We start from the raw sequence: 17,276 nt of genomic DNA, 5'->3' as shown, positions 1-17,276 counted from the left end.
TCTCAAAGTGGTCCCCAGACCAGCAGAACTACCTGGGGATTTGTTAGGAACACTCACTCTCAGGCTGCACAGACCTACTGACTCAGAAACACTGGGAGAGGGGCCCAGCAACGTGAGTTTTAACAAGCCGTCCCGGTGAATGTAATTCAGGCCAGTGACTGAGCACCTGCAGTAGTGGGCGTGTAGCTCTCCACCCACGTTCTGAATGAGCCAACGACCGTGCCTTAGTGTGGATGATGGGAAAGGGGGTCCATGCTCCATGATGTATGACGGGTGGTTCTAAAAGACAAATAGGACAGTTAGACATAAAAGCTGAGGAACAGGCACAAATCCTGTCCTGAGGGACATCAGCCTGCCCTCCAGGGCTCGGAGTCCCATGAACCTACAAACTTTTTTTTTTTTTTTAAGTTTTATTGTGGTGATGTAGACACCCCACAACTTCCCATTGTTACCATTTTCAAGTATACAATTCAGTGTGCTACCATCTCCACCACCCATTAACAAAACTTTTCCATCACCCCAACAGTAACTCTGTACCCATTAAGCATTAACTCCCCATTCCCCATCTTCACCCTTGGCCCTAGTAACCTGTAATCTATATTCTGACTCTGTGAATTTGCATCTTCTTGTGATTTCATGTAAGTGGAATCAGACAAAATTTATCCTTTTGTGTCTGGCTTATTTCACTCAACATGATGTCTTCAAGGTTCATGCATGCTGTGGCATGTATCAGAACACCTTAGAGCTAAATAATATCCCATTATATGGATATACCACATTTTGTTTATCCCTTCATCTGTTGATGGACACTTGGGTTGCTTCCATCTTTTGCCTATTGTGAATAATGCCACTACGAACACTGGTGTACAGAAAACTTATTGAGCTTTTTGCTTTCAGTTCTTTTGGGTATATGACTAAAAGTGGGATTGCTAGGTCGTATAGTAATTCTGTACTGAACTGTCCTTTACTGTCACCTAATGGTCATTGTTATTCCTTTGTTTGGCAAATACTGACTGAGCATCTACTACTGTCAGGCTCTGTGGTCAGTGCAGGGGCTTCAAGCATGAACAAGAGAGTCCAGACCTGTGCTGGAACTGCGAGAGCTGCATTATTAACCACTTTTTACAGAGCCCCAGGAGCTTTACATTCTTTATGGCTAATCCTCCCAACTCCTTTGAAGCAGAGCTAGTGCTCCTCAGGAAGAAACTGAGCACAGAGATGTTCAGTAGCATGCTTGAGGCCACACAGCTGACGCTGCTCCTGGGCTCTTCCCTGCTCATATCATGGTGTTCTGAAAATAAGCAGAACCTGGTTATAAAGCTAGACCTCTCCCAACTACTTGAAGGCTGTAAGATCTCAGAGACTGATCAGGCTAGCATTGGCCCTGGCTCATTGCCCCAAACCAGAGGCCCTGAAAGAGGACAGGTTGGAGGTGAGATGGGATGGCTGACAGGTGGTTTAGAGGTGATATTTGACTGATGGATGCAGGGTGACATTCTATCAATTCAGGGCAGGATGCTACTGACCAAAATCTAGGGAGCTCTGCCCCTTGAGTGATTTTTCCAGAAATAGAGTTGGGTTGCCAAAGCTAAAACTACAAATATTTACTGAATACCTACAATGGTAGGTAAGACATTAGGCTAATAAAATGAAGAGAGGGCTCTCTCTATAAATGTTGGAAGGATATCGAATGAGGTGGGACCACAGAAAGATCTGCCCCCTACCCTCAGGGAACCCTCAGTCTCTGTGGGGAACCGAAACACAGACACATGAAAAAGCTGCCTATGGATAAATACCATGAGAGCACAAGGGGTTCTTAGAAGAGAGACCTGCCCCCTTGGGAAGGCTTCACAGAAGAAGTGGGACCTTGGTGGGGCCTGTGGGGTGGTTAGGATCCCATGGGGAGTGAAGAGAAGGCAGGACATTCTAGACACAGGCTCAGAGCCCTTCTGATCAATACGCAGTGAAGAGAGCAGACCTATCAGAGCAGATCCTTGTTGGAGTCCGGGGATTGTGCAAGACACAGGGAAGCCAGAGTACTAGGTTAAAACATGAAATGTCTGGCTTTGTGATTCAGAAAAGGTTGACTATAACCGTTTCATTTGGTTCAATCTAACACATGCCCTTGACTATCAGTTGAAGCAGTTTCAGTCTGAACTTGCAGTGTGGAGACTCCACCGACAATTTATGAACTAGGGAATAACAAGGTAAGCAGAGTTTTAGGACAGCTAATCTGCCTAAAGATGTAGAATGTTGGGTGGGGGAGCTTAGTGAAGAGAACCAGTTGGGGGGCTGTTGCTGCTGCCCCCAGGGGAGTTGATCATGGTCAGTAGGAAGGTGGTGGCTGTAGAAAGGAATGGATGTAAGAATTTTTGCATAAGAGCAGTCAGCTAGACTGGGGATGGATGGATGGGTGGATGTGTGGATGGATGGATGGATGGATGGATGGATGGATGGATGGATGAGTGGGTGGATGGATGGATGGGTAGGTGGACAAATAGACAGGCTCACAGCCATTTTCTTCCATTTTCCCAGTAGCAGGCACAGATGTAAGAGATATGCAGGGTGGGTGGGGAGGTTTCCCTTAGGGAACAGGCAGAGATGTTTCTCAGTCCAAAGCTAACTTCCCTGCTTGAATATTAACTGGGGCCTCATCACAGTCAGTGTTCTCACATTGGGGATATCTAATGGGTGAACCTTTTCCCTCCTCTGGAGGAGCTGTTCTACAGGGGTATTCTCCAAGTGGGCCTGGGGCTGTCATGTTCTGGTTTTCTGGAGGACAATGAGGCTGTGGCAATTTGAGTTTACGAAGGGGAATTCTGAGCCCCTGCACCAGGGATCCCAGCCCACCCTGTATAACCCACCCTCACTGCCCCATTCCTCCCAGGATCTGCAGTGAGGACATCGAGTGCAGTGGACTGACCATTCCCAAGGCTGTGCAATACCTGAGCTCCCAGGATGAGAAGTACCAGGCCATCGGTGCCTATTATATCCAGCACACCTGCTTCCAGGATGAGTCTGCCAAGCAACAGGTACACCTTCCTCCCCAGTAGGCCTGGACCAGGTCTAGATGTGTCAGCTTAACCCTGCATTTAGAGATGGGTAGGAGCATTTGCAGTTGGCTCCTTCTCACCCTGCTCAGCTATCTGGAGAGAAGAGTAGAGCTGAGCACCTTAACCCACTGTGCCGAGCAAAGCCCTCTGGTCTGGTTGAGTGGACCTTGCCCCACAGATGTGGAGCCAGATGTGTTTCCTCCACTGGTCATTGAAGAGACACCTCAGTGACAGCCATAGGTTCAACAGAAATCCATTTCCTCAAATTCCACTAAAGAACATGACTCTTTACCCCTTAACTCCCCTCCCATCCCCCTTCTCTCCTTCCTCCTACCCCCTCTCCTTCTTCTCCCCCCTCCCTCTCCCTCTCTCCACACACACATACACGTGCATACACACCATCTCATGTTTCCCTCTTTCATCAGGCATCTATGGTAGAAAACATGGCCTGTTTGTGCCTCCCAAGCTTGGCTGAAAGGGAGGACACCTATAGACTCTGCAATCTAGCCCAGTATTTCCTAGAGAATCCAAGAGTCTTTTGCATCAAACCAAGGGAGAAAGGGTTTCCTTATGTCTTTGTTCTGCTTTAGAATTTTTTAAATGTGTGTATCCATTTTCTCATCTGATCCCCACCACCATCCTCCATAGTGGGAAAAATGGGACTCAGGGAACAAAGTGGTTTGCTGAGGGTCCTCCAGGCCAGATGTGGGGGAGCTGGGATCTGAACCAAAGTCTTTTGGCTCCTGATCTAAGTCAGTTTCCATTACCCCACACTGCTTTTTGTTTTTGGTTGACTTGGGTGTTTCTAAACTGAAAGTAGATTTTTTTTGTTCTGAAAAAAAAAAAAAAATCCACTTTGACAATTATTAGTTCAGCTTCGCTTCCCTTGACCAGGCCATGTGGCAACCCTGTTCCCGCAGGTGTATCAGCTGGGGGGCATCTGCAAGCTGGTGGACCTCCTCCGCAGCCCCAACCAGAATGTCCAGCAGGCCGCGGCTGGGGCCCTGCGCAACCTGGTGTTCAGGAGCACCACCAACAAGCTGGAGACCCGCCGGCAGAACGGGATCCGTGAGGCCGTCAACTTGCTGAGGAGGACCGGAAGCACTGAGATCCAGAAACAACTGACCGGTAAGGACACCCAACCATGGAGAGCCAAGGTGGAGAGATGTGCAAGACAGTTGAGCCCTCAGGGCCGGGCTAGGGCACAGAGGAGCCGATTTGGCCTTAGGCTATTGTCCTGAGAGCCCCATGGCACTGGCTTTGGGCAGGTGAGTGGTGTCCTGGTGATGAAACTCTGGATAGTGTGGTCAAAGTCTTTTTGAGGATGGAAGGCAAGAGGGTGGGGCTGATGTACAGGCAGGATCCATAGTCAGTAGACTCTGGGATTTGCAGGTGATGGGAAAAGTAGAATATCAGGTGTGGGTAGGAGTTAACAAGTCTAAAGTACCTACCCTGTGTCCAAGAAAATATGCTAATTGCTTCAGGAGGGGCGCACAAGAGATTGAAGTCAACACGAAGGCTTCAAATTGGACTGAGAAGATGAGACCATGTACAGAGTAACATAAATAAGCATTTCTGGAATAACTTTCAGATGGGTAGTAGAGAACATTAGAAGATTCTCAGTGCTAGCATGTATAGTAAAAACCATTGATCAACACATTTTTTGATCACCTTCCATATGCATAATTTTGACTTAGAGAACTCGAAGATGCTGTCTGCCCTCAAAGGACTGGCACTCTAGTTGGGATGCTGAGATGGGATCATGAAACAATTGGATGATGTACCTGGAGGGAGATGTTTCAGTTGGGCCCCTTTGCTAGAGCCCAGGCTGGGGGTGGAACTGGGCCTCCTGGGGTCTTCTTGAGCCCAGCATGCATGCGGTTGGCTATCCACAACCCCCAGGGCTGCTCTGGAACCTGTCTTCCACTGACGAGCTGAAGGAGGAGCTCATTACTGATGCTCTGCCTGTCCTGGCTGACCGTGTCATCATCCCCTTCTCCGGCTGGTGTGACGGCAACAGCAACATGTCCCGGGAAGTGGTGGATCCCGAGGTCTTCTTTAATGCCACCGGCTGCTTGAGGTGAGAGAAGAAGGCAGATGGGGTCTTCCTGCCCCAGCCCTAGACCCTTCCCCCAGACAGCCCCATCTCAGACAACATTTAGCCAGGCTGGAAAGCATAACAGAAGCTGGGGCTGACCCTCCTGGGCAGGCTGTAAGACACGGTGGGTCCCAGGCATCCCTAACCTCCCTGAGCCTGGGTAAGGCTTAGGACCCTAGGACTTTTGGAGGGAACACAGAGGACATCAGTTAGGAATCTAAGAGTGGAAAGGCCTGGATCCAATATTCAAACTGGTTCAGCCATTTCTGACTCCTCCAGTGCCCCCAAAATGCATTTCTTGTACTCTCATGAACAGTGTTCTTTTAGACAAAAGTCTACCGATTGGCTGCTAATGAGTCACTTCCCAGCTGTGGTGTTAAAACCATTTGCCATATTCATCAGCTTGAAGATGGTACTTCTTTGCCCAAAGTTTCCTGAGTTCCATACCAAGGTGTGGCAAGTCCCTTTGGGGCTGTTGATGGAGGGAATCTGGGTGTGCTCATTCCTCGGAGCAGAGGTTTACAAGCTGGAGGCAGGCACAGAGGTGGGGAGTGGTGTGCTGGTACAGAGGGTGGAGGAAGCTCCCCTTTAGGATCACCCCTTGCTGTAATGCCATTTGTCCTCCCCAACTCCTGAGAATGCCCCCTGCAGAGCGAGGGTATGGTTGGCATGTGCTTTTGTCTCCACCTGAGCTCCTCCCCAAAACCTCCCCACCAGCTTCCAGTGGGAGCCTCCAGGGAGCAGGGAGCTGGGGAGCTGAGATGCCTGTGTGATTAAGGACTTAATGAGACTGCAGGGCTGTGGGGAGGAACGGCAGCCACACCCACCTGCACCAGGCAGACGGGCCCAGATTGCTTGGGCGTGAGCCTGCCTCTGGGGGAAGAACCCAGCCTCGGTGGGAGGGCGCATCTGGACCCCAGCCAAGCCCCACGTTGGCCCCACTCTCATCCAGCACCTGCCCGCAGCACCCCACAGAGCTTCCTCACGGAAAGAGAATGAAGAGATGGGAGAGAAGCTTCCAGCCACTGTCCACAGGTGCCCACTAGTGGCGAGGTGTATGCCCGGGCCTGCCAGCTGCCCTGGAGGCCTTGGCAGTCATAAAAGTTGCAGACCAGGGGACTGGGTGGGCAAGAGAGAAGGGTGGAAAAGAACTAGGTTCAAACAGGACCCCATCTCAGCCTCTGCTAGGGCTGGGCAGAATTGAACTAAATGATTTTCTTTTCTTCCGTCTTCCTCATTTCCTTTTCCTTCTCCATTCCTTTCTTCTCTTTCTTCTCTTCCTTCTTCCTTCCTCCCTCCCTCCCACCTCCTACCACACCTCTAACATCCACCCCGTCCTCCCTGCCTGTGTCCTGCCCCTCCTGTTCTCTTCTCTGCCTGCCCCCCACCGTCTTCTCCTCTCCCACCTCTCCCCTCCTTCCCCCTGTCCTCCCACCGGCCCTGCTCTCTCCCTCAGGAACCTGAGCTCAGCCGATGCAGGCCGCCAGACCATGCGAAACTACTCAGGGCTCATTGATTCCCTCATGGCCTACGTTCAGAACTGCGTGGCAGCCAACCGCTGCGATGACAAGGTGAGCGGGCAGCCACCTGGCGGCACCCCACCCCACCCACAGCCCCCCTCGGTCCAGAGCCCGCAGGTCCCAGGCCTTGACCCCCTCAGTGAGGGTGGCTCCTCGGACTCCAAGTCCTGAAAGTTTTCTCTCCCAGACTCCACGAGTCAGGTCTGCACTTTCTGGGGACCTCTGAGGTATGGCCTGGTCACAGGACTGGAGCACAAGGGCTGGGACAGAGCAGAGGGGATGTCTGGATGCAGAGCACCTTGATCCTTTTCCAGGGTGCCTGAGGCAGACACAGCGGTGCTTAAAGGTGCAGGCTTGGAGCTTTGGAGCCAATGTCGGCACTTGCTTAACCTCTCTGTTCCTCAGTTTACTTGTCACTCAAATGGAGATGATCATAATGCCTACCTCACGGGCTGCTATAAGGATTCAATTAGTTAATAAGTAAAACACATGGAGGAGTGCCTGGCGCAGAGCAAACTCTCAATGAACGTTTGCCACTGTTGGTGCTGCAGATCCCGTCCCAGAGCCCCAGGGGCTGCACACTGATGCTGTCTTCCCAGTGTCTAAGCAGCCATGAGCTGGACTTTGGCACAAATGGGCAGAAAGGAAAAAATCATGGTGTGAAGAGAAACTGAAAGCTGAGATATTTCCACTGTGGCAGGACAGTGAGCAGCAGTGGGACTTTTAGGAACCACCTGAGTAGGAAAATAGTGAGGCCCAGCAGCCCCCAGACCCCCAGGGGACCAGCTAGACACTGCAGACTCCTGGGTTCTGAGCGCAGTTTTATCTCCTGCTCCCACCATGGGAAGCAACAAGGCCCTGTGAAAGAGCCTTGTCACACAGCCGCTCAGCCTGGTCCCAGCGGGCAACAGGTTTTCTTTTCCCTCTCTTACAACACATAACCCGGGGCCCTGAAAGTCAGACTCCCTCAAACTCCAGCAGGCCAAACCCTATTAAGAGGATAAATCTGCTGCCCCAGAGCCCAGCCTGGGAGGTTCAACAGAGGAAGACGGCAGAGGTCTGGGACCAGCTGCTCTTGTGAGTTACTGAGTCCCAGGCCTCTCTGTGTAGACTTTGGATAGTTTGACACTTTTTTTTTTAAAACAATCATCATCACTCTCAACTTTAAACAATATCATAACCCAAAACACCCCAAAGCGCTTATCAGCCCCTGATTATTCATCCCTAGTATTAGTGTAGTATTGGTGAGGTATTCCTATTAAATATAGTCTATAATATGCAGTGGTTAGGTTTTCCCATATTCCACTCTGTTGTTAACTCTTTGTACCAATGTCATACCTTAGAAGTATATTATGTAAATATTTATATTTGTAGTGCTAATATGCGAGATACATGCCTTTAAACAACCACTTTCGATCATGTTTGCCTTCAATATGGCACTGATACTTATAATCCCATTAACAAACAATGGGTTTGACACTTTTGATTCTGGGTATTTGCTATTGGAGGTCATGAAAAGAGGGAATGATAGGGGCAGTGGGGATGAGGTGGCTTTTGAACCCAGAAGATAATGGGACTGTTTCTGAAGGAGTTTGTGCCGGGAAGGAAGGCAAGTTCTTCCCAAGCTGCCCATCAGCACACCGCCCAGAGCGTTAGGGGCAGTAGCCACTATCTGTTGAGTCCTACTATGTGCCAGGCCCCATGATAGATATCTCCATATATCATCTTCACTATACCCCAATGAGATAGGCAATGTTAGCTCCATTTTACAGATGAGGAAACTGAGGCCCAGCAGGGTGAAGCAAGTCCTTCAAGTTTACCCAGCCAGGAAACAATAGAGCTGGGGTTCAAACCCAGGCCCCGGGAAGTGTCACCAGGAGACCTTTCCAGACCAAGGGCTGTGGTGGGTGCCCTGTGTTCGCCTCCTCCCGGTGCAGGGCGCTGCCTGGGGTGCCCACCCATCACTGTTAGTTAGGGTAGGGAGCAAGCCTGGGAGCCTGCCAGAAGCCAGGCAGAGGCTCAGGTGCTGGCTTCTGCTTAACCCCCAGTCCGTGGAGAACTGCATGTGTATCCTGCACAACCTCTCCTACCGCCTGGATGCAGAGGTGCCCACCCGCTACCGCCAGCTGGAGTACAACGCCCGCAACTCCTACACGGACAAGTCCTCCACCGGCTGCTTCAGCAACAAGAGCGACAAAATGATGGTGAGCGCAGCACAGCCGGGACCGCACCCCACCACGCTCCTCGCCAGGCCCCGGCACCTCATCCACCATCTCCCCTCTGCCTTCCTGGAGCCTGCACCCAGCCCCAGAGGACAAGTGTGACCCAAAGCGTGGCCTTGGAGTGGTTCTGCGTTCCCAGGGAGCAGGCTAAAGGGCATCCCCATGTTGCATACAGAGAGGATCTGTATCCTTGGGACTGTAGGACCACCCCAGAGGTCAAAAGCATCAGCCCTCTGTCTGCAGGCCTCAGTCTTTCTTGCTGTATAATGGGTAAAGCCTTCCCTTGTCTTCTTTTCCCTTTGAGGATTCAGGGTTAGCCAGAACCCTAATCCCACCTTTGGTTCCCCTGCTTCCTGAGCACCCCCAGGTTTTCCCAGAGGCAGAAGGGTGCTGTGGAGGGAGGGTCAGGCTTCCTCCGCTGGGATGGAGTCTGCTGCGGACGGCAGTGGAAGCCAGGCCCTGGACCACCCCTGTTGGCCAAGGGAGGATCAAGTTCAGTGTCTGAGTCTGGGAGGGGAGGAAGCATCATGGGGTGAGAACCCAAAGCAGCTTTGCCCAGCTGGATGGCTTGGTCAGAGGCTGCCCTGGCCCACAACTTCCTGAGATACCAGCAGTGCCCCCTGCCTGCCTTGGAGACACACCTGAGGACCGCGGCCTCTTCCTCACTCCCAGAGCTGCCACAATGCCCAGAGGACAGGGATGCAGCAAGGCTGCCATTCCCCACCGGGGAACCACGACCCTGAGGCTGGGGGGCAGGCAGAGTGCCCAGGTCAGGCCCCCTCCAGGCTCCCCTCTGACCTGCTCTTTCTCCGCAGAACAACAACTACGACTGCCCCCTTCCTGAGGAAGAGACTAATCCCAAGGGCAGCAACTGGCTGTACCACTCAGATGCCATCCGCACCTACCTGAAACTCATGGGCAAGAGCAAGAAGGATGCCACCCTGGAGGCCTGCGCCGGGGCCCTGCAGAACCTGACGGCCAGCAAGGGGCTGGTGAGGAGGGGCTCCTTTTGCCCCCCCCCCCCCCGGCAGCTCTCCCCTTTTCTCCAGCTCATGGGCCGGGCTCTGCTCCCTACTTTTTCCATGTCTGAGACAGACAAAGCACATACAGGCTCCAGAGCATCACTCTTCAAAGGAGTACAGAATGCCTGGTCGGTGCAAGGCTCTGGGCTAGGGCTGGGGGAAATTACAGGGCAGAAATGCCCCTGCCCTCTGGGAGCACACAGCAGTGGACAGCGGAAGGACACCCTCCTGATGGATTCCATCTGCGTCCACAGAATCCCCCTTGCCTCGTGCTTCCTGGTCCTGGGCTGTGTGCCTGGGGAGGGGGCAGGAATAGGGAGTGTGTTTGCGGTAGGGGGCATCTCCCATTCATTGAACTGGCAGTGGTGGAAGTAGAGAGTGTGGGGCCCGGGCATGTCCCGGGGAAAGTGTCTCAGAATCAGTATAGACTCAGAGGCCAAATAGAGTCTGAAGGTTAGAATGTACAGTGGTGTGGGTTATAGCCATAGGAGGCCTGTTTGCCATCCAAGGGGGGGTTATATGGGAAAAGCAGCTCTATTCCTCATCTTTACTTAGGACAAGAGGATATTGGGTGGCAGCAAGCCAAGGGTAAAGATGGACTTTGCTGGCTGGGAGGGCATGAGGCTGGCAGTCTTGGAGAGTGCCAAACCAGCATGGACCAGGTTAGGCCCAGGGTGACTTTGTTGCTTAGAGGCCCAGAGGAGCTGACTTACCTGCAGGGAGCCCTGGCTGGTATCTCCACGTGGGCCAGACCCTTTTGTATACACCTCTGTGGTCCACGCTTCTCCCCACGCCAACTCTTGGGGAGGCGCTCGATAAATATATATGGAGGTAAAAAATGTTAGAAGAAGACGGTCAGATCTTCAATTAACAAACACCCTCAACCGTCTGGTTTGGCATGGGCAGTTACTGCTGGGAGATATGAAGGAGGCAGAGCTGAGACAAAGGGGTGAGGAGTGGCAACTGGCACAAATTTTGCCCACCAGTGAGAGAACTGCAGGCCCTCAGACTTCCCACTCACCACCCATCTGAGTTCCAGGCTGATCCAGGGAGCTGGGATCAGGGTCAGGAAAGTGGAAGCAGGAGGTGCATTTTATCGTGAGTGTTTTGTTCTGTAGTTGCCCACATGCAAGCAAATTTTTCTCTCCCTGCCAGTGCTTCCAATACGAGAGGGAGAAAATTCTGAGGTTTCTTTATTTGGGATTCCCTGCCCCTCTTCTGCACACCATGGTGCCCAGAAAAGCCACAGGCCAGGTCCTCACTCACTCCTTTTTTCTTAGATGTCCAGTGGCATGAGCCAACTGATCGGGCTGAAGGAGAAGGGCTTGCCACAAATTGCCCGCCTCTTGCAATCTGGCAACTCGGATGTGGTGCGTTCTGGAGCCTCCCTCCTAAGCAACATGTCCCGCCACCCTGTGCTGCACAGAGCAATGGGTAAGTGCCACCTCCGTGGATATCAAGAGCACCCAGCTCTTCCCTCCCCCTAGATGGCACTCAGCAGATGCCCCCCCACCCCCAAACACGCACTCACACTTTCCAGAGCCTGCTGGAAGGTCTAACTCTCTAACCATGCCCTGGGCTGAGCATTCCAGGAGGGCTTGGAGGCAGGAAGAGGGAGGTCACCTATGACGGATGTGGAGCAGGTTTGTGGAGGTCCAATCTGAATCCCAAAGCCCTGAGCTGGAGCTGGCCTGAGTGAGGGCTGTCCAGGGCTGTGGCCCCAAAGGGAAGCCTCATCCCTTCTTTGCCTCAGTCATCCTGACCCCCTGGTCCCCATTCCCCTTTTCTCCCAGGGAACCAGGTGTTCCCGGAAGTGATCAGGCTCCTGACCAACCACACTGGCAACACCAACAACTCCGAAGACATCTTGTCCTCAGTCTGCTACACCGTGAGGAACCTGATGGCTTCTCAGCCACAGATGGCCAAGCAGTACTTCTCCAGCAGCATGCTCAACAATGTCATCAACCTGAGCCGCAGCAGGTGGGCACGCACGCAGGGTGGGTGCCCCGTCTCTCACCCTCTCCCACACCACAGCCCCACCTCACCCCGCAAGGCAGGCAGCCGTGCAGCTCACTTAGAAGACACAGACATAGATAGAGCAGGAAACAGGACCTAGTGCAGGGGCGGGGGGCAGGAATGGAGAGGCTGAGAAGGAAGGAAAGTTCCGGAAGCAGAGCATGCTGTAGAGCTAGGGGTCCAGCCTCCAGGCCTCAGGGCTGCACAGGGGGGACCAAAACACGAGGGGGCCCTCGTCCTCAGAGGGCCAGCAGGAGGCATGGAAGAGCAGACCCAAGGGAGGGGAGCATTGCTCCGTGGGGCTCTCTCCTCTCAGGGCAAGGGCCAGGGGACGGGAGTGGGAGAGCATCACCCCCTCCTGGCTCCCAAAGACAAAGCTGGGTGCCTCCAGGCGGGCAGGGGCATGGGGCTGTGCCCACTGTTTAGGGTGACCAGGGCTCAGCACTCCCCAGTGGGGCTCCCCTCTCAGGCATCCCTGGGGCCTCGTACATCTCCAGGACCTAGAGGTGGGGCTGTGGGGGAGGAGGGTGCTCCCTCTCCTGCTCCCTGGGAATCTTGCCTCACAAATGAACCTCCCCCCTGTCCAGTGTCTCACCCAAGGCTGCAGAAGCTGCCCGCCTCTTGCTGTCTGACATGTGGTCCAACAAGGAACTGCAGGGTATTCTCAGACAGGTAAGAGCCTGCGCCATTAACCCCCTTCAGCTCAGCTCTCCCACGCTTTCATACTGGAGGCTGCATGGATGGAGAGGGAGATTGGCAGGAGGCAGAATCGGACAAACGATGTGCACGGCGATGAGTGTGATAAATGTCCTGAACAAAGCTCTAGGCTTTGGGATCTCACAGGGGTGGTGAGCACACGGAAGGCAGAGGAAATCAAGGAAATGGGCTAGAGGCCTGGGGTGGGGTTGTTTAAGAGCAAACTGAAAAGCTCTGTGGACAAAAGGCACACAGTTCTTTGGGGGTGTGGTGTGTGTTTTGGCTGAAAAGGTAGATTTGGGCTAGATTACAAAGCCCCTTGAATTTCAGAGGACTTTTTGCCTTTGGCTCTGGGGAGCCATTGAGGGTTTTGAGTAGAGGGGTTCATGATCAAAGCAACCCTTTAAAGGGACTTATTTCCACGCCAGTGTGCAAGGCAAAGTGGACCAAGAGCCTCTGGGGGGTTGCTGCACTTGTCTGGGGGTGACCTTTGTCTCCTCTCCTCTCAATCACAAAGTCCTTATCAGGTCCGGTTTATAGAATCTCTTCATACTGGACCCCTCCTTCCCATTCCTGTTATGGCCATTCTTTGGACTGAGAAGGGGGCAGTGGTGAAGAAGGAAAGAAAAGACAAGAGGTGGAAAAAATGGAATAGCTACGGTGCTGAAGCGTTTAGCTTAGAGACGCTGTGGTTACATTAGCAGAACTACATCAACTGGGGAGGGGTCAAAAATGCTTTTGCGGGAGGAGTGAGAAGAGTCCCAATCTGGAGAGACTGAGCTTGAAAGAATCGGAGGGGAGTCCAGGCTGGGCTGTGACATGGGACCGCGGGAGCGAGGCCAGCGGCCCTGCAGACTGGGGCATTGTTCAGACAGGCAGAGCCTGGAGCACAGGCAAGACAGACCGTGGGGTACGTGCCCATGGACAGGTCTCAAGGGACCAGGCAGAAGGAAATGGGCTAGAGGCCTGGGGTGGGGCTGAGGAGGAAGAAGGGCCAGGAAAACAAGGAGGACTGTGTGAGGGGCCAGCAAGGACCTTACTGGAAGAGAAAACTCCAAGGAGGGATGCACGGCAGTGCCTAGTGCTACTGAGAAGGCAGGGAGGATAGAGATTGGGAAAGGCCCTGGATTTGGTGATTCAGGGGTCACCAGCGACCTTGGAAAGCCCTGCTGGTCAAGCAAGGGGACCCCGAGGGAGCCACTGCAGTGGGTGGGAAGGGAGGAGGTGAGGGGCCGGAGGAGAGGCTGCTCACCTCAGTTTGGCCTGAAAGATAGGGGATCAAAGTGGGGTGGGGATGGGATAAAAGGAGACCTGTTCAAAGACTGAGGGGATCTGAGCATCCCTGTTGTGAGAGGAGAGGGAGTGGGCAGAGAAGGGGACAATGATGGGGATTGAAGAGGAGGAAGAGTGGAGAACCAGATGGGTCTTAGAGGGTCAAGAGGGGCCTGAAGAGGCAGGAGAAGAGATGGGGCAATGACCGCCAAAGGCCAGATGGAGGAAGAGCTCTACCTCCAACATAGCCGGGGACACAAGTAGGGAGGCCGTGAGGCTGCTGTGCTCACACTTGGCTGGGGAACTGAAGGCCATGGCTTGTTCTCTTTTCCTACAACACCGCAATGAGTGCGGGCCTGGCCAAGTGAAAGCTGCTGGGAAGGCCAAGTGGGGATGAAGCAGGTAAGGATTGGATGAGAGCTCCCTCGAGCTGTTTGATAGTGGTCCAGGGTGGGGCAACTCAACCCAAGAATACAGAGACCACAACCAGCCTGGGACACTCTTATTACGCTCTCAGAGTGAAGTCTCTCTGTGCAGTGCACTTGGGAATCAGCAACCTTGTTGAGTCTGTGCTTGACAACAGCCTTGACCTGATCTAGGTCAGTGCCTCCATTCCCAGAGCCCCTTCACATCCAGCGTTAATTGGGTTATCACAAGCACAGGTGAGGCTGGCCGGCCTGACTCTGTATTTTGCAGAAAGGGGAATCAGGACCCACAGAGTTTGAGTGTCTTGGTTCAGTGAGTCAGTGCAAAGGCTAGAACTAGGGCCCAGAACTTCTCACTCCTGGGTTCTTTCTACCACATTCAGCCAGTTGACAGGAGCGAGCAGGCAAATCTTCAGGGGAAAATGACATCATATGATACATGCCCAAACAAGGCAGGAATGGCGCTAGGAACTGGTTCCTGTTTTGGATCCCGTGTGCCATCTCCCCACCCATTCCCACAGGTCGGTGAGAGCCGACTCGCGCTGAGTCCTCCGAGCTCAGGGCAGGCACCCAGGGCTGCGTCCCAAGGGCATGTGGCCCTTTGCTTCTCTCACTTCATGCTGCCCTCCTTCACTGCCAGGCATGCATTGAGCACCTGTGCTAGGAGAAATAGCAGGAACAAGGCATCGTCTCCACCCAGCAGGAGCTCGGGGGCCTGTGACACGGTGGCTTCTCACCAGCAGCACAGCCCCCTGCTCCTGTGTTTGAGGAATGCTGGGCACATCCTTCCTACCCAAGAGCTGTCAGGATTAACAACAATGAAAAGACAGAGATAGGGAAGAGCAGCTCACAATTTCTCCAATCTGAATTTGGTTGTTTTCCTTTTTAACAAGTAATAAGCACTAGCCTCAATTGTCATGCCTTGATGCAGGTCTCTGCAAAGGCAAGCTGGAAATGCAAACGTGCTGGTAGAAGTCCAAACATGTTTTACTAACTCACGGGTACTAACAGCATTAAGTTTGGTTGCACATTTAATTCGGCCAGTTTCAGCCCCAACCCATGCCCACAGTGATCAGAGGGCCTCCATGTCTGGAGGGCTCAGCCAAGCAGCCAGGGAGCATGGTTCAAGTCTGAGGATGTCCCAGGAGGGCAGTCTCTGACCCTGCGGGAAGCCCCACACTGCTTCGTCCTAGGACATCTCTAAAGGTTGATGTTTGTCCCCTTGCAGCAAGGTTTCGATAGGAACATGCTGGGGACATTCACCGGGGCCAACAGCCTCAGGAACTTCACCTCCCGTTTCTAAGAAGAGGCTGTCCGAGCAAGCTCAGCTTGCAGGTAAGCATCAGCTGGGGGTGCCTCCAGGACCACTGCAGTGAGCTCGGCCAGTCTCAGAGAGAAGGACCAGGCCTGTGCTTCCCAGGGATGCAGGAAGCATCCTTTGACTGTGCAGACTCCCTGGCTGTGACCAACACAAGTGCTGTGAAGGCAGCTGCGTGAACTTCTTGGCCAGGGGGCATAAGCTGTCCCACCATGGACATTAGAGTTATACAATGTCCTGGCCAAGTCAGCAGGGCCAGAAGCCTGGACAGGGCTGCTGCATACAGTCGTGTAGGTTGTGCAGTGCACAACCTATGTGGTGCCATTCACATGGACCACAGTGTGACTGGCCTCCTGGAGCTATACAACATGTCATTCTGAGTTTGGGCATCTACAGTCCACTTTCTTATCTTTTTTATAGGCCACTTTCCAGGCTCTGCACATGCCTAGGTGTCACAAGCTTGCAGGTTTCCAGTTGCTGATTCTAGGAGCCAAAACCTCTAAACCAGTATCTATGACAAAGGCTTTCAAGCCTTAGCATTCATTAGAATCACCTGGAATGCTTGCCAAAATGCACACTCTTGGCCCCAAAACTGGCAATTCTGACTCAGTGGAACTGGTGTGGAGTCTAGGAATATGCCTTTATAAACAAGCACCCAAAATGCTTCTGATACAGGTAAACCAAGGACCACACTTAGATATTCAAACCAGACATTGTCAAACCTGGAGAAGGTCACCAGAGGCAGCCCTGGTATGGAGCTGTCTGCAGACAGCTGGGATGAGGACAGGACCTCCCAAGCCATAAAGTTCAGGGGGTTCTTGGCACCCCTGCTGTCTGCCAGCTCCCTGTACCCCAACCCCCAACCCCAGGACTTGAGGAGAGGAGGTTGTAGCTTTGGTCCTGATGAGGATTAAATAAGACTGCAGACAATCTCTCCTGGCAGGTGAGCTTTGACAACAGGAGACAAAAAAAGGGGTGGGGGGGGACTAAATTTTGCAGATTCTTAGTGAGCAGTCTGAATACTTATCTCTGTGTGGGCCCCAAGTCGGTGGGGCAGGGCGGGCAGGGGATGGCGGCGGGGGACAAAGCTAGCAAGCCTCTGAATCAACAGGACAACCTGTGAATGAATCGAAGGTGGCCATGAACCCAGTCTTGGGCCAGAGTACACCTCGGTGCTGATGTGGGCGAGGAGGGGAGTGGCAGTTTGGGCCAGTCTTCCTGGTGAGCCGGCATCTCTCTATAAGTGCTAACTTGTGGACTTCTCCTTTTCCAGAAATGACATGACCCAGCTGAGGAGACCTCAGGCCTTGCCAGATGGGTTATTCTGTCCACACTGTGCAGTATTTGGAAAAGTTCAAATGCAACTGAACAAACCTGAAAACAATGGAAATATTTTTAGATTCTATTTTTTTTTCCTTAGGGGAAGTGGCAGGCAATGGGGGTTGGGGAGGGGCTTGGGAGGGACCTTTCTTGAGTTAAAGGGGCTTATATCTGACATCAATATTTCTGTCTCTAAGAAATGGTATATATATGTGTGTGTGTGCATGTGTGTAATGTAAGTGTGTGTGTGTGCATGAATGCCTGAAAGCATGACCACAAATAGAAAAAAAGCTAAGTAAGCTGTTTTATCACAG

General features: G+C 52.8%; 1 protein-coding gene across 2 annotated transcripts in view; it reads left to right on the top strand.

Moving 5' to 3' along the window:
• The window catches only part of PKP1 (plakophilin 1), a 45,786-nt gene extending 28,717 nt beyond the window's left edge, over positions 1–17,069 (top strand). For both annotated transcript variants that reach the window (XM_037812218.1, XM_037812221.1), the window contains exons 4-14: positions 2,888–3,032; positions 3,974–4,181; positions 4,956–5,133; positions 6,608–6,722; positions 8,720–8,875; positions 9,709–9,885; positions 11,196–11,349; positions 11,709–11,895; positions 12,519–12,603; positions 15,553–15,659; positions 16,916–17,069. In XM_037812218.1, the coding sequence (XP_037668146.1) occupies positions 2,888–3,032; positions 3,974–4,181; positions 4,956–5,133; positions 6,608–6,722; positions 8,720–8,875; positions 9,709–9,885; positions 11,196–11,349; positions 11,709–11,895; positions 12,519–12,603; positions 15,553–15,627 (1,480 nt within the window). In that variant the 3' untranslated portion in view covers positions 15,628–15,659; positions 16,916–17,069. The remainder of the gene's footprint in view (positions 1–2,887; positions 3,033–3,973; positions 4,182–4,955; positions 5,134–6,607; positions 6,723–8,719; positions 8,876–9,708; positions 9,886–11,195; positions 11,350–11,708; positions 11,896–12,518; positions 12,604–15,552; positions 15,660–16,915) is intronic.
• The last annotated feature ends 207 nt before the right edge of the window (positions 17,070–17,276 follow it).

Source organism: Choloepus didactylus, chromosome 2, assembly GCF_015220235.1.
Source record: "Choloepus didactylus isolate mChoDid1 chromosome 2, mChoDid1.pri, whole genome shotgun sequence".
Lineage (NCBI taxonomy): Eukaryota > Metazoa > Chordata > Mammalia > Pilosa > Megalonychidae > Choloepus > Choloepus didactylus.
Note: the sequence above shows the minus strand (reverse complement) of the source record. Positions and strands in the feature narration are given on the sequence as shown.